This window comes from Leptonychotes weddellii, chromosome 1 (genome assembly GCF_054177405.1).
Source record: "Leptonychotes weddellii isolate Sample4059 chromosome 1, ASM5417740v2, whole genome shotgun sequence".
Classification (NCBI taxonomy): Eukaryota; Metazoa; Chordata; class Mammalia; order Carnivora; family Phocidae; genus Leptonychotes; species Leptonychotes weddellii.
This window is the reverse complement of record NC_138369.1, coordinates 115,093,021-115,107,993: the sequence shown is the minus strand read 5'-3', so window position 1 is coordinate 115,107,993 and position 14,973 is coordinate 115,093,021. Positions and strand designations below refer to the sequence as shown.

At 38.1% G+C, this 14,973-nt stretch overlaps 1 protein-coding gene across 11 annotated transcripts in view; it reads left to right on the top strand.

The window, feature by feature from the left end:
• Window positions 1-14,973, top strand: part of PEX5L (peroxisomal biogenesis factor 5 like) — a 223,784-nt gene that overhangs the window by 128,330 nt on the left and 80,481 nt on the right. For 7 of the 11 annotated variants that reach the window (XM_081829988.1, XM_081829969.1, XM_081829952.1 and 4 more), the window contains 2 exons: window positions 3,721-3,832; window positions 13,247-13,441. In XM_081829988.1, the coding sequence (XP_081686114.1) occupies window positions 3,721-3,832; window positions 13,247-13,441 (307 nt within the window). The remainder of the gene's footprint in view (window positions 1-3,720; window positions 3,833-13,246; window positions 13,442-14,973) is intronic. The other 4 variants (XM_081829993.1, XM_081829975.1, XM_081829999.1 and 1 more) reach the window with 2 other exon arrangements.

The following is a 14,973-nucleotide window of genomic DNA, read 5'->3' as shown; positions in this document are numbered from 1 at the left end:
GAGAAATTAGAAATTAGAGAAATTCAAGTTGAACTAAGGCAAATGCATTTTTAGATAAAGTTTTAAAATAGACAATAATTTATTAAAGCTGGATGTGATCGTCTGCATTTCTGCTCAATACTAAACACGGTATTGATAATAAAATAAGAACCAATTTGGTCATGTGGTGGCTAATATTAGCCACTGTCTCAGTCATAAGTAAATTGAAGGCATTTGACTGAATATTTCATTCACATCCTATGATTACAAGGAAAGTGTAAAGGTTCAATAGTCTGTTGAATTCTCCGTGACCAGGAAACCCCTCCATGTCAAGTGCTCAACTGTCTTTTTACTCCTGCGGTGTCCTTTTGTTTCCATGCCCACAGACCGTGTAAGGGTTTTCCCTTGAAGTCTTCAAATTTGGATCTCTGATTTAAAATCCCTGAGTGAAGTAGTAGTGTTGTTTTGAAGTGTCACTGACCTCCCATATACCTTGGTCCATTTCCTTCTTCCAAGGATGGCGTAAGGCAGACTATACCCTTATTTTTCTCATTAGGCCTTCACTCTTTGCATCCTTGACTGGTAGAAGCCTGGCATTTGGAAATGAACCTTTAGTAACTCTAGTTTTCCAAATTTTTAAATGATGTGACGCTGGGGGAAAATGGGTTTAGATTTATGGTTTAAAGCCTGCCAGGGAATTGGTAAACATTTCTGAGGACCACCGGCCTCTCAGTGAGTTGATCAAACCCAGTATGAAATTGAGGATGCTCATGTAATCATTCTTTTGTACAATTTAGCATTCAGTTTGACAAAAAATCAGTCAGTATTTATTAAACTGCTGCTATGAGATACAAAAGTTAACTGGATAAGATCTGTACCCTCAAAGAGGTGATAGTCTAGTAGGGGAAAAACAGGTAACACTAAAGTCTAAGACTGGATAACACCTGGGAACGTGGAGATGCTGTAAGAAGGCCCTCATTGCCTAGTGCTGAAGAAGGTTCCCAGACGATGTGCCAGTGGAATGGGGTTCTGGAAGAGGAGTAAGAATCTGTCACCATTAGAAAGGCTTGACTGATTTAAATATTGAGAGGAGGAACAGAGAAGGATAAGAAATGAAAATTTTAAATGTAAACAAAGTGAGGAGACAAAGGCCCTACAAACTAATGAAATGGGTCATTTTAATTCAGATATGATAATCTGATTGATCCAAATTGCAGTCATTCTAACTTAATTATTCGAAAATGGCAACATTTTGTGCTCGCTTCGGCAGCACATATACTAAAAATGGCAACATTTTGACTCACCTTTTACTATTTTTATAACATCAATATACTCTGTACTCAAAGGGTGAAATGAGGTAAGTTCATAAAGCATTTTCAAACTGAAGGAAGTAATTCTAAGAGAAAGTCAATAAGTCATATCCTACCACTGAATAAAGAGAGAATAAATGGCATACAGTTTGGAAGCAAAGCTGAGGGGAAATCTTTGGGGGATTTGTTCAGTTTGCAATTGTCTTTTATGACCTAAAAGATTTACTTATTCTCTAGTCACCATAGGAAAACCATAAATTTGTTTGAAAATGAGGAGGGGGCCATGTGAAAAGTTATTCCTATCTATACAAATAAAAATAAAATGAGACTTAGTCTGGCTAAAATAATGATTCCCAAACTCATCCAACTGAAGACACAATTCAAAATTGGAATGTTTGAGATAGATATTTTTATATCCTCAGTTTCTGCAAAGTCACCGTCCCATTTGGTAGGGACAGTGATCTTTATTGATTTTATTGATCCCCTCTTATATGAAAACATTCTATTTGAAGTTGTGAAGGATATAAGTATGAGTAAGACCTAGTCTCTGACCTCAGAGCTTATAAGAAAAGGTTTCATGATATTTCTTGTTTCATCTTCCATATCTCCATCAAAACCAAAAAACTTTCAGTTCCCAAAATTAGCTTTCCATGATCTCTGAAATCTGACCCTTCATCTTTTTCACCCCAGAGACCTGCCACCATCCCCCACGCCAACCCCAGCATTTCCCAACAGACTGTGTGAAAAACATGGACTCAGAAAGTAGTTTGCTATTTCGCCTTTGATTTGTAACTATGTAAGAAAGCCACAGAAACAGCTCAGTTATGGGAATTGGGCAGACCTAACAACTCCCTCAGCCTGGGAGTGACGTGTGCTGGGAAACTAGACAGTAGGTGTGGAAGAGATGCAGGCCTTATGAGGCAGAGAAGCCGTGCCTCAGTCCTGGGCTCCCAAGGGTCTCTCTGAACAACCTTCTCTTTAGTATGTCTTCCTGTGCTGAGAAAATCTGAGAATGCTACATGTGCTTTCTCCAGAAAATAAGTCTGAAGTTTCATGAAGAGAGAGGCTCCAAAGAAATCCTATTACCTTTGACAGACAGACTTACCTAAAAGGACAAGGCCTCTCAATTAACTGTGCCTTTTCCTGTTTTTCCATTTAGTTGTCTCTGTCGACAAGGGCCCTTCTAGAAATCTTTTATCAAATTCAGACTATAATTTTTTAGTGTTTACAACTAAAAGTATCTGTAGAGATCTAACACCCTGGTCTTCTAAAACTATACCTAATTTAGGCCAGTTCCACATATCTACTCATAGAGCTGTGATATAGGAATAAATTATTAGTCCCTGTTTTTACAAAGGAATTTAAGTATATCCAAAATGAAGAAACAAATAAAGAAAATAAGACTTAATTTTCATTTTATGCTTCTCTCAAAATATTGCCTTACAAATCTGGAGATTTTTTAGGCACATCTTTTTCTTAGAACAAGTAGAAAACTAGATGGCTATGCCCATTTTAAGAAAGGCTAATCTAAAAGCTCCTGAAAAACTAAGACAGTTAATTTAGGAATTAACCACTTGCATATCATGAATATAGTTCTTCCCTTAACCGTGGAAACAGGACCTAAGGAAGTCTGGATTCTAAGAGATGCAAGATAACTGAAAGTAAATAATTGGCTGCCACTAATTAACTAGAGACCAACCAAAAATCGCACTGAAGGATTTCTGAAATTAGAGAACAAGCCAGTGGGAAAAGACAACTGAATTGATAGAAATCTATTTTATGTATAGATTTTCAGAAATATATCTACTGGATACCTGTACAGTTAATATAAGTATTTCCTACTCTCCCCAAATAATGCTTGTCATGCACCACAAAAGCATCCCAAGGAAATGTAAGGAAGGATATGTGCCCATAGATGACTTCAGCTTTTTAAGAGAGAGGAGAGGAGAATATTTATCCACATACATACAGATCTGTGTGTGTGCACTTAATCACATAGCGCTGACTGCCCACCCCAACCAGAATGTGTCACCTCAATGTCTGAGGCCACTCTTCCAGGTCTCAGTAATGTTTTGTCCATGTGGAGAGTAGGAACTGTCATGCGAGAGGTGTCATTTTCTACCTATTGAAATTTAGAGAATAATTCTAAAACAGTTCTAGGAGGAAAAAAAAAAGACTTGAGCTTTAAAAACTGAAGTTGGCTGCATCAAAAATATGTTGACAGTGCTAAAAGGCTCATTCCCCATCCCTTGGTATTTTTTTTCTTTCTTGGCCCTCCCTATTTATTTATTTATTTATTATTTATTTATTTATTTATTTATTTATTTATTGGTAGGCTTGCTATTCTCATTTTGTTGCAAGGCTGCATTGTAATTCATCTGATTCTGCAGTTTAACAAAGCCCTTTGATACCTGTGTTCATTTGTTCTCAGCTGGTGAATGAGCAGCAAGAAAGCAGACCCCTCTTGAGTCCCTCCATCGATGACTTTCTCTGTGAAACCAAATCGGAGGCAATAGCAAGGCCAGTAACGTCCAACACAGCCGGTAATTCTTTCACTTTTAACTGATCCTCAAGTAGAGCTAATTTTCACTACAGTGAAATGCATATTTTCTCTCTGTAATGCGTCTGAAGTGGAGAATAATGTTTGCAACCGAACGAAAGTTGAGGACATACACTATTCCACATAGACTAATACATCACTTTGTATTCCACAAGAACGCGCAATGTATTTTACCCAACCAACTTGGCTGAACAGTAGCACACCACTATCAGCAATGAATCATTTCTCCATGCATATTTACACCTTTGCATCTCAAGTCACATTACAAGGAATCTTTCAAACAAAAGCATCTATTTCAGAGTAAGGTTTTTCAAAGTTCTGGCTGAAAATACTCTGTCTGACCAAAGACCAATAAAATAAAAATGTAGGCAGCCCCTTTGAGTGGATTGAAATGACAAAATTAAAAGTCTTAGAGATTGGAAATGTTATAGAGCCAATTTCATTTTTCTGTCACGTAAATGTGTTACTTGTTTCCTCTTAAGACAATTTATTTGATTGGGTGCCTGGCTGGCTCAGTCGGTTAAGCATCTGCCTTAGGCTCAGGTCATGGTCCCAGGGTCCTGGGATCAAGCCCCGCATTGGGCTCTGTGCTCAGCAGGGAGCCTGCTTCTCCCTCTCCCACTGCCTGCCTGTCTGCCTACTTGTGCTCTCTCTCTTCCTCTGTCAAATAAATAAATAAAATCTTAAAAAAAAAAAAAAAAGACAATTTATTTGAACGTTCTTCTGGAATTAAACCTACCCAAACAATGAACTCTCATCTGTATAGGCATGTACCTGTAGGCACCAGTAAGTATTCATCCAGTGAGTGAATGCAGGATGCCACTGGGATGAATCATACCTCCCCTAGTCCCCTCTGCATTTTCCAGTTCTCACTGATGCTAAAACTAAGTCACTTAGTTAGGGTTCACCCTGATGGAGCTACATAAGATCTGACGCAAACACTACTTTTCACCTTCTGTATCAGAGGCAGCCTTTCTGCATTGATTCTGTTCAGTCAGCTTTCACATTCAAAGGCATGTTGTTCAAATAAGGATGAAAAAATGATGTTTGGAGTCAAAGAACAAAGGTTATGTTGGATTGCAGGAGAGGGTTTAATGGAGAAAGGAGAGAACAATTATGTACTGTCTTGTTCAGTGCTTTCCATTTCCCTATCATGTCCTCGGCTTGCTGTTGCCTGCTATATTTTCATTATACTTTTAAGTAAGTGAAGAAAATTGTGGGGGGGTGTGCGGGGAAGGAAATTGTAATTTTTTCTTAAATGCTAAAAATTACAACAGCAAAAGTAACTAACACAAGATAGAGGCAGTTAATGCAGGAGTGTGGTCTACGGTCTCTGGTGTCAAACTTGGCAACGTCAAGCCCCAGCTGTGCCACTTAGTGGCTCTTGTCCTTGGGCAAGTTGCTTAACTAAGTCTGTTTCCTCATCTATAATAACAACATCTATATCTCATGGGTTACTTGGGAAGATGAAATGAAGCAATCTATGTAAGCTCTAACAGATGTTACCATTACTGTTAGATATCAGGTTAGAAAAACAGTATACTCAACACTTCCCTTTTCAGATGCATTAACTTTCTTTCTACCACACAAAAGCAATCATTTCCTAACTTCAACTATCACTTTGAGCGATCAAGCAAATAAAATTGTTTTGGTACATTTAAGCAGGAAATTAACCAAGTTCAGATCCTACCAGATCAGATTTATCCCCCTTATCTATGAAACTGAAGTTCACCCCTCCAAAACTGGAGAGCTACCCTTAGAAAAATACAGAGGAGAATTGTGTCTCTAATTTCAGGAAAATCCATGAGAATTGGATACACGGAGAAGTTCCCACTGTTCAAAAAAAAAAGTTGCAAAGCGTAGAATTCTCAGATCTTGATTCCAGTACCTTCTGCACTTTCCAACTCCCACTGATGCTAAAACTAAGTCATTTAGGAAGGGCCCACCAGAGAGAGCAACATGATATTTGATTTAAAAGTCACTTTTCACCTTGATTTTTCTAACATATAAAAGAGACTTACAAAATATTGGAGGAAAAAACTCAAAAGAATATGTAATTTTTTTATGATCGCAATACTACAGAATTGCCTTCTGTATTCATTTTCTAGGCTTTCGTGACAAAATACCACAAACTGAGTGGATTATACAACAGAAATTTATTGTCTTACAATTCTGGAAGCTAGAAGGCCAAAATTAAGGTGTCAGCAGGGCCATTCTCTCTCTGAAGGTGCTCAGGAAGAAACTGTCCTAGGCCTCTTTCCTAGTTTCTGATAGTCCCTTGGCTTGTGGCAACATGACTCTAATCTTCATATGACATTCTCCCTGTGTGCATGTCTTCCTGTGTGTGTCTGCCTCTTTATCCAAATTTCCCTTTTTCATAAGGACACCCGCCATATTGGATTAGGCGCCTACTCCAATATGACTCATCTTAACTAATTCTATTTCCAACAGCCCTATTTCTAAATAAAGTCACATCCCAAGGTACTAGAGGGTTAGGACTTCAACATATGAATTTGAGGGGGGGACACAGTTCAGTCCACAACACCCTCCAAAGCAGAGGTTCAAGAAAAATAGTATTTTGAGACTGTCCTCAGCACTCAGTACATCTGGGTCACACAGATTTTTATCCTGAAGAAATACTCTTGTTTGATAGTGTTTTTTAATCTTAAAAGTATATCTCAAGGCACAAACACTATATATTTTTAATACCTGAGAAATATACTTTTTAAAAAATATTGCAGAACCCACTACTTGGTATCTCAATATGCAACATTTTTATACATCTTTAAACAGGAAAAATTTTATCATACCTATACCTTGGAAAGAATTCCAATCTGGTCCAATAATTTTATACTTAGGTTTCTGGGCAAAAGATATAGTTATCATTTTCTGTCCAAATTTTTAATTAAAAAAATAGTAATTTTAAATAGAGCATTGTCATTTTATAGAATAGTATGAAATTACATTGAGAAATCAGGACAGTCATTGAACTTTAAGTGTCTGTTACATCCCAGGTATTATTTATATCTTTACACTTACAGAATGGATATTAAACAATCTTGGAGTAAAATATGGAAGAAAACCTGCTTCAAGGTTGTACCAGATCAATCAAGAAGAAATTTGAAGAACCTTATGTTAAGAGAGGCATTTATACTTGGCATTTTCTTCTAATGAAAAAATAAAGCTAGTGTGCCACCATCATAACATTTGCTTAAATATTTAAGGAATATAGCTCTTATATATATTAGCACAGGATGCAATATAGATAATATTTATCTCTTCCAAATGTCACTCAGATGATAGGGTTTTTTTCCTCTACTGACTTTAAGAGAACATATTAATCTTCTGTCTCATAGAAGTTCTAAATTATAATCTTTTTCTTAAGTATTTTAATTATCTTTTTTACTTTCTGCTCATTTCTACTTTAGGATTAACTTTTTGTCATTCCATAGTGATAATATCAAGCAGATCAAATAAGGATATTTTTAATTTCTTTGCCATTAACACCCTAAATTATCTTTTAATTCATCTGTAATCTAGATGATAGCTAATTCCTTGGCCCTCTCAAACTGTATACCTAGATGGTAGGTAGGCTAATATCATTGCTAATATCCTTGATTTTAAAATGACAAATAAATATATATTATCACAGATGCATATATCAAATGCTCAGAACATAACTAGACAATGGATGTTTTAAGATCATGATTACATTATAGGACAACTATTTACTATAAAACTATTTACTATAAAATTTGCAATAATAACTTGTTGGTCTGTAATCTCCCAAAAAATCTAACATATGTCAAAGTACAGGAAAGATTCTTTCCTAAAGACCAAGTAGAACAGGAGGTCTTTGGTTTGCATTTATCAATCTGAATTATCTAAAAGAATTTTATCCCTCAACTTGAGCCATTAGGTAGATAGTTATTATAGAAGAAACATTTTTCATGGTTTAAAAAAATAATAATTTCACTCCTTGATATGTGACCCATATACCTCTATAAGAGACCCATATATGGATGGGAAGAGCTACCCTTAACAAAGTTCACACTCCTGTCACAGCCACCTAATTATTTTAATTGCAAAATTAGTGTAATATTTACAAAATACATTTTTATGAAGTCCAAGTAGCAGTGAAGCCAATGGCATGCTTCTTGAGAGAACTTAGAAATTAGGAAGTAGCTTGCTTGAGTCACCTGGGTGGCTCAGTCGGTTAAGCATCCGCCTTCTGCTCAGGTCATGATCCTAGGGTCCTGGGATCAAGCCCCGCATCAGGCTCCCTGCTCAGTGGGCAGCCTGCTTCTCTCTCTCCTTCTGCTGCTCCCCTTGCTCTCTCTTTGTCAAATGAATAAATAAAATCTTTAAAATCTTAAAAAAAAAAAAGAAAGAAATTTGGGAAGTAGCTTTAATTACATAACTCAATAAAATAAGCAAAAATTCGTTGAATTATTTAAGTCCAATGTTCGACATCACTAGCAAAATCCTTCCTAAGGGAATTTGCTTTGTAGCCACTATATTGAATACCAGGTTTCTAGAATGCCAGGGTAGCTTACAAAACAGAACAGAGATCCCATCAGCTCCTTGTGGCACATTCTGTGACTGCACCAGTCAGAGCTGTCCCTTGATCTGTCCTCTCTAACCACTCTATGTACATTTATTCCTTAAAAGAAATTCACTAAAAATCTGAGGCTCATTATATTATAGTGGTGTGAATAGCATTGTACTTATCACCAAAGCATCAAATCAGAGCTTCATAATAGGTGCTATTTTATTTTAACTGTTCTAAGCAGCCTCACCTTCTACAGTCCAAGTAATCTAACATTTGTAAACATCTTCGGCACCCCATAGGAGCCTTCCAGTTCAATAGGTGATCTTCAGTCAGGTTTCGTTTAGATAAATGGAAACAAATACTTACATAGTATCTTGCAGCTTCCATCTTCAGGAAGTTCCACCAATGAAATTAGGTGACCCCCCCAAAAAAAAGTTTCTGAGATTATCAACTATTTAAATTATGCCTCAGACTACCCAAACTGCCAGATGATTGGGAGCTAAACAAAAAATAATCAAAGGCATATCAAAGGAGTTCAGCACATTGCGTCCAGGTTCAGATAAAGTCTAGCGAAGAGTGGTGACAAACGCATGCTTGGGAGTGATAGGGCCTGTGTTTGCATCCTGGCATGGACACTGCCCTACAAACTATGTTAGTGTCCTACTGCTGCTGTAGCAAATTACTGCAAGTTTAGTGGCTTAAGACAGCACAAATTTATCATCCTACAATTCTGGAAGTCACCAGTCCTAAAGTCAAGGTGTCAGCAGAGCCACACTCCTTCTGGAGACTCTAAAGGAGAATTTGTGTCCCTGCCTTTTCCAGCTTCCGGGAGTACCTGCAATTCCTTGGCTTGTGTCCCTTCCGCCCATCCCATCTCTAAAGCCAGCAACATAGCTTCTTCAAGCCTGTCCCTCTGTCTCTCTCTCTCTTTCTCTCTTTCTTTCTCTCTCTCTCTCGCTCTCACACACACACACACACACACACATGCACATACACACATACACACATTTTCCCATCCACTGTAAGAAGTGGTTATCACAATGTAGACACAGATTCCAGAACCCAAACTTTCATGTGCTTAAGAGAATCTTTAAAACTGGGTTAAGAAGATCAGCAGAGCAAATACCCCCTTCCATGCCAAGATATGCCCCCTTCAAAGTCCATATGGAAGAGTGAGACCCTTTATTTCTAAGTCTTAACTAAAGTGCATATGCATACAATACACACACACACACACTTGCTAAAATGCAATTTGTCTTTCTCCAGAAAGTAAAAGGCTGCACCCATCCTTCTATGCTTTCGAAATTGTGGTCCCTAAGGACTCTCTCAGCTTCAAAGCTTACCATTCAAACTCCAAGCCACCCCCTTCATCAACGGGGGACAAATAGGGCTTTTTGTGTGTGCCAAGCATTTGTTTCACATTTGCTGGGCAAAGAACAAAGGAACAGAGAGCTCAGAACCAACACAGGAAGTGCCCAGGCCAGTTTGGAGAGGCAAAGAATGTTGCTGAGCCAGGTTTGAATTTGCATTTCACTCTTTTAGTAATTCATTTATTCTGAATGGTGAGAAGCAGATATAGAATTAAATTAATACTCACCACTTACTATTCTGTAACAAATGTACTTCCTATATATGAGTAGACAAGTCCTATATAATTTGCTTCTAAAAGAAGTATAGGAGGGGCGCCTGGGTGGCTCAGTTGGTTAAGCAACTGCCTTCGGCTCAGGTCATGATCCTGGAGTCCCAGGATCAAGTCCCGCATCGGGCTCCCTGCTCAGCAGGGAGTCTGCTTCTCCCTCTCCCTCTCCCCCCTCTTGTGCTCTGTCTCTAAAATAAATAAATAAAAATCTTTAAAAAAAAAAAAGAAAGAAAGAAAGAAAGAAGTATAGGAGCAAGTGACTAATTCCTAATTGTTTGTACAATTAGTAAAAAGACATATATGGCATTCCAGAGACTGTTACCCATTTCCTTCCTTCTATTATAAGGAAATCTTGGTGGGCCTAGAATCTCTGCCAACATAATAGTGGCCTGGAAATTTCTGTTTAAACATTCAAAGAATATGAAATGTGTTACATCCTAGCCTTTTTTGGCTGCTTGCCATGCTTAAATTTTAGACACCAAGTCAGGAAGCTTAGCTCTAAAAGCCACTTCTTTCTCCCCACTTTGAGGTGCTTGCTGGCCACAAAACACTGCTCATATCTCAGAGCATCTTTGCCCTGGAAAGTGGCTCCCATCTCCTCAGGAAGACTCAGATGAGATAAGCTGATACTTTCAGGCCATTTTCTGATACATTTACTTCATAGCATCCTCTGTAGACCAATACCTTTGTCTCATTCTCTGTTTTATTCCCAGTGGTGTTTCTCCTTTCTGTCAATGCAAGGGTCTGCTTCTTGCCCAAAATAGAAAAAAAAAAAAAAAAAAGCAGGGAGAATAGGAGGAGATCAACAAAAAAGAAAGAAAAGCATCACAAATTGGCCACCAAAGAATTTATTGAGTACCTATTGTATGCCTAGCACTTTACACACTCAATATACAAATTAGATAAGTTCATCTTCATATCATACCTAAACAATTTAACCTGCATTTTTCAGAGGACGAAACTGAAACTCAGTGAAGTCAAGAAACTTACTCAGAGTCACACAGCTAAGCAGTGGTAGAGCTAGGTCTTTCCACTTCACCATTAACATCCAACCACTGTGATTTGTAATTGAAATCAGAAAACAAGATTATTGAGAATACAGCCTGACAAACTATCCTAAGGATCCTGTAGGGGTGGTTAGCTCATGAGGACAGTGTGGTAATAAAGAAATCCAGGTTGTGAGCTCCACTGAGCCCTGACCCCACCTTGAGTTTAAGCAGGAAGCATATGGAAAGAGTGCTGAGATATCAACAAAAATCCATTCCTTACCAAGAGGACAAGCCGAGAGGTCAGAGAGAAGGAATGGTGCAGTCATAGTTGTAGACGGTGCCAGAAAGAGTTAACACCAGGATTTCTCTGTCACTTTGTTGACTTTCCTAAACTATCTGGGTGAACAGATCCCAGGCCAGGAAGCCACCAGGCCAATCCAGAAGCCAGCTCTCAGGTGCTTGAGCTGGTGGAGAGGCAGGGCTGAAGGGACCTTCCCTGATTGAAATTTTCCATTTCTTACGATGAGCTAGTCACACCCTGGTGACTTGCACTGTAAGAGAAAGAAAGATGAAGAGTTACAAAGCTTGCCTTTTGCATTCTCCTTTGCCTACTTTACATCTGAACAAATTATTTCTGCCTTCATTAGAGTATTTAATACAATGTAATCAACCTGCTAGGAAGTTAAAGTGTAGCCATTTTATGGTTTGTTTAAATTTGCATATTAAGCAGCAAAGGCATTAACATGTGTACCTCTTCATCAGCTATGGATTGTAAAATATTCCTCTGGTGTGAGCCCAAATAGCAAGCCATTTTCTGATTGAACTGCTTAATTAAATAAAAGATGATTAGCAGCATTCCTTTATATCCTGTATACTTTAGTAGTTCGAAATTTAAAACACAAAGACATTAGAAACTTTTCCAAATCTTCCTCATAACTGTTTTGCAAACATATTTCTGAATACGGTAGACTCTTCTCTGGAAAAACTGTGCTGTAAAATATATCTCTCTATAAATAAGGCAAAGCAATAAAGTAAATAGTACCTGAATTCATATTCGATTTTATTATTTTAATTTTACTTAAACTTTCATCACTGGTGAGGCTGGTCTAAGTCTTATTTTGTGTACTGTGCCAAAATAAAGGAAAACAGATAGCAAACTTTTTAGTCTAAATGCAGACCATCTTTAGAAATCAATGGTGAGCTAACTTAATTTGATACTTCTGTTTTTCATTAGTTTTTGATGTAGTGTTCCATGATTCATTATTTGCGTATAACACCCAGTGCTCATCGCAATAAGTGCCCTCCTTAATACCCATCACTGGGCTAGCCCATCCCCCACCCCCTTCCCTCTGAAACCCTCAGTTTGTTTCCCAGGGTCTGTAGTCTCTCATGGTTTGTCTCCCCCTCTGATTTCCTCACCTTCATTTTTCCCTTCCTTCTCCTAATGTCCTCCATGCTATTTCTTATGTTCCACATATGAGTGAAACCATATGATAATGGTCTTTCTCTGCTTGACTTATTTCACTTAGCATAATCCCCTCCAGTTCCATCCATGTCAGTATAAATGGTGGGTATTCATCCTTTCTGATGGCTGAGTAATATTCCATTGTATATATGGACCACATCTTCTTTACCCATTCGAAATGGGCAGAAGACATGAACAGACACTTCTCCAAAGAAGACATATGAATGGCTAATAGACACATGAAAAAATGTTCAACATCATTAGCCATCAGGGAAATTTCAAATCAAAACCACACTGAGATACCACCTAACAACAGTTAGAATGGCAAAAATTAACAAGGCAGGAAACAACAAATGTTGGAGAGGATGTGGAGAAAGGGGAACCCCCTTACACTGTTGGTGGGAATGCAAGTTGGTACAGCCACTTTGGAAAACAGTATGGAGGAGATTCCTCAAAAAGTTAAAAATAGAGCTACCCTATGACCCAGCAATTGCACTACTGGGTATTTACCCCAAAGATACAGAGGTAGTAAAAAGAAGGGGCACATGCCCCCCAATGTTCATAGCAGCAATGTCCACAATAGCCAAACTGTGGAAGGAGCTGAGATGCCTTTCAACAGACAAATGGGTAATTTGATACTTCTAACCTACACTACAACCACAAAATCCTTCAGCACCCAACTGAAACTTATTTTGAAAAAATAACTTCAGAGCAGTGAGTGAGTTTATCTTAACCTTTTCCATCTCTGATAGTATTGACCACAGGCTTAGATCTCCTTGACCTGAGTGAACCCGTCTCTCAAACCCAAACCAAAGTCAAGAAGTTGGAGGCCTCATCAAAAACCTCATCCCTCAAGAAAAAGGCTGATGGATCTGATCTTATCAGTGCAGATGCTGAGCAGAGAGGCCAGCCTCTCCGAGGCCCAGAGACATCATCCTTAGATTTAGGTAAGGTAATAGCATGTGTCAGCTGCTGCTGGCCCTTGCCTTAATACAAGGAAGTTCCACAAATGACATGAAAACCATGAGCAAAGGAGTAGAAAATACTAATTCCATGAAGGAATATGGGCAGCACACATTCTTTTGTGCTTGAATTAAATAGCATTTGGGGAGCTCAGTTTTGTATAACTGATGTGGGTCCATTCATTTATTTATTCAACCTACCTGTGTTGAATTCTTGACAGATGGCAGGTGCCCTATGAGGCATTGGAGTTACAAGTAAGAATGAGACATGCATCTTGCTCTCTTGGAGCATTTAGTCTAGAGTGGGAGATAGCCAGTCAAGAGACAGAAAAAGAAAGAGGGAGAGAACAGCTTTAACACAAGGTCCAGGAACAGCCAGCCAGAACATGTAACATGCATGGGGATATATCTGATATAATAATAACAGCTACCATTTATTGATGGTTTATCGCGTCCAGGACTATGCTACATGATTCACATGCATCAGCCCATTAATTCATCGAAAACTTAAAATTTAAATAACTTGCCCAAGATCTCAGTTAGTATGAGGAAGACCTAGAATCTGAGCATGTTCTGATTAACTTCCAAAAGCCCATACTTTTATTTACTATACATCTTCCTGAGAAAGGAGAGCTTAACTTCATCTCATGGAACCAATCAAATTATGGTCTCCTTTCTCCTGAGAAAGAAAAGCGTCAGATAATCCAGAAAGCCAAGGGCAACATGTCCCCTCTCCCCTGCCATGTCCCTCTCCGAGGCCTGTCTCTTTAGAGGAAAGCTTTATAACTATCTCCAAGACTTCCTCACTATCAATGTGTTCTAGGTTTTGTTCAGCTGTACAGATGAATAATGAAATTTACACACTTATATAAGGATATATTATTAAATGCATTACAATATAACACAATAAACTTAAAAGTGAAACTTTCATTTCTCTCCTTTTGAGGAAATGTCCTGTGAAGAAGTCATAAAAATACTTAAAGAACTTTGGAGGACACCGACTGCAAACCTATCTTTTTAGAAATGAAAAAACTGGCCCCCAAAGTTGTTTAAGTGATTTATTTACAGTCACACACCTGTTAATGAGAGCAAACCCAGCCAAATTCCTGATCTGTAAGAATTAAACCACAGGGATAAAATGGTTCTAGCATTCTCTTGGCTTTCTCCATTGCCTCCTTTCTTTCTAGTCCCATTATTCATTCCCTTGTTTGATGAAAAATTAAGCAATTTTACAAAAGCTGTGAAAAGTGTTCCATTTTCTTCTCACCTCCTTTTAACAGTGAGGTTCATCTCTTTAAACAGAATTTCTTTCTAGAAACATGCCAGAAGTGCCTCAAAGCCACCTCCTTAGCTGGAGGCAGCTAGGATAGTACTCCATATGTTCATTCCCATGGGTTTCCATGGATTTATACACAGAATTCAGAATGCACATAGCTCTTGAAATAAATTCAGGTAAACAATTTGATTGTTTAACTAAAAGCAGTCCAATTTCTTTTACTAGGTCTCATTTTTATTTA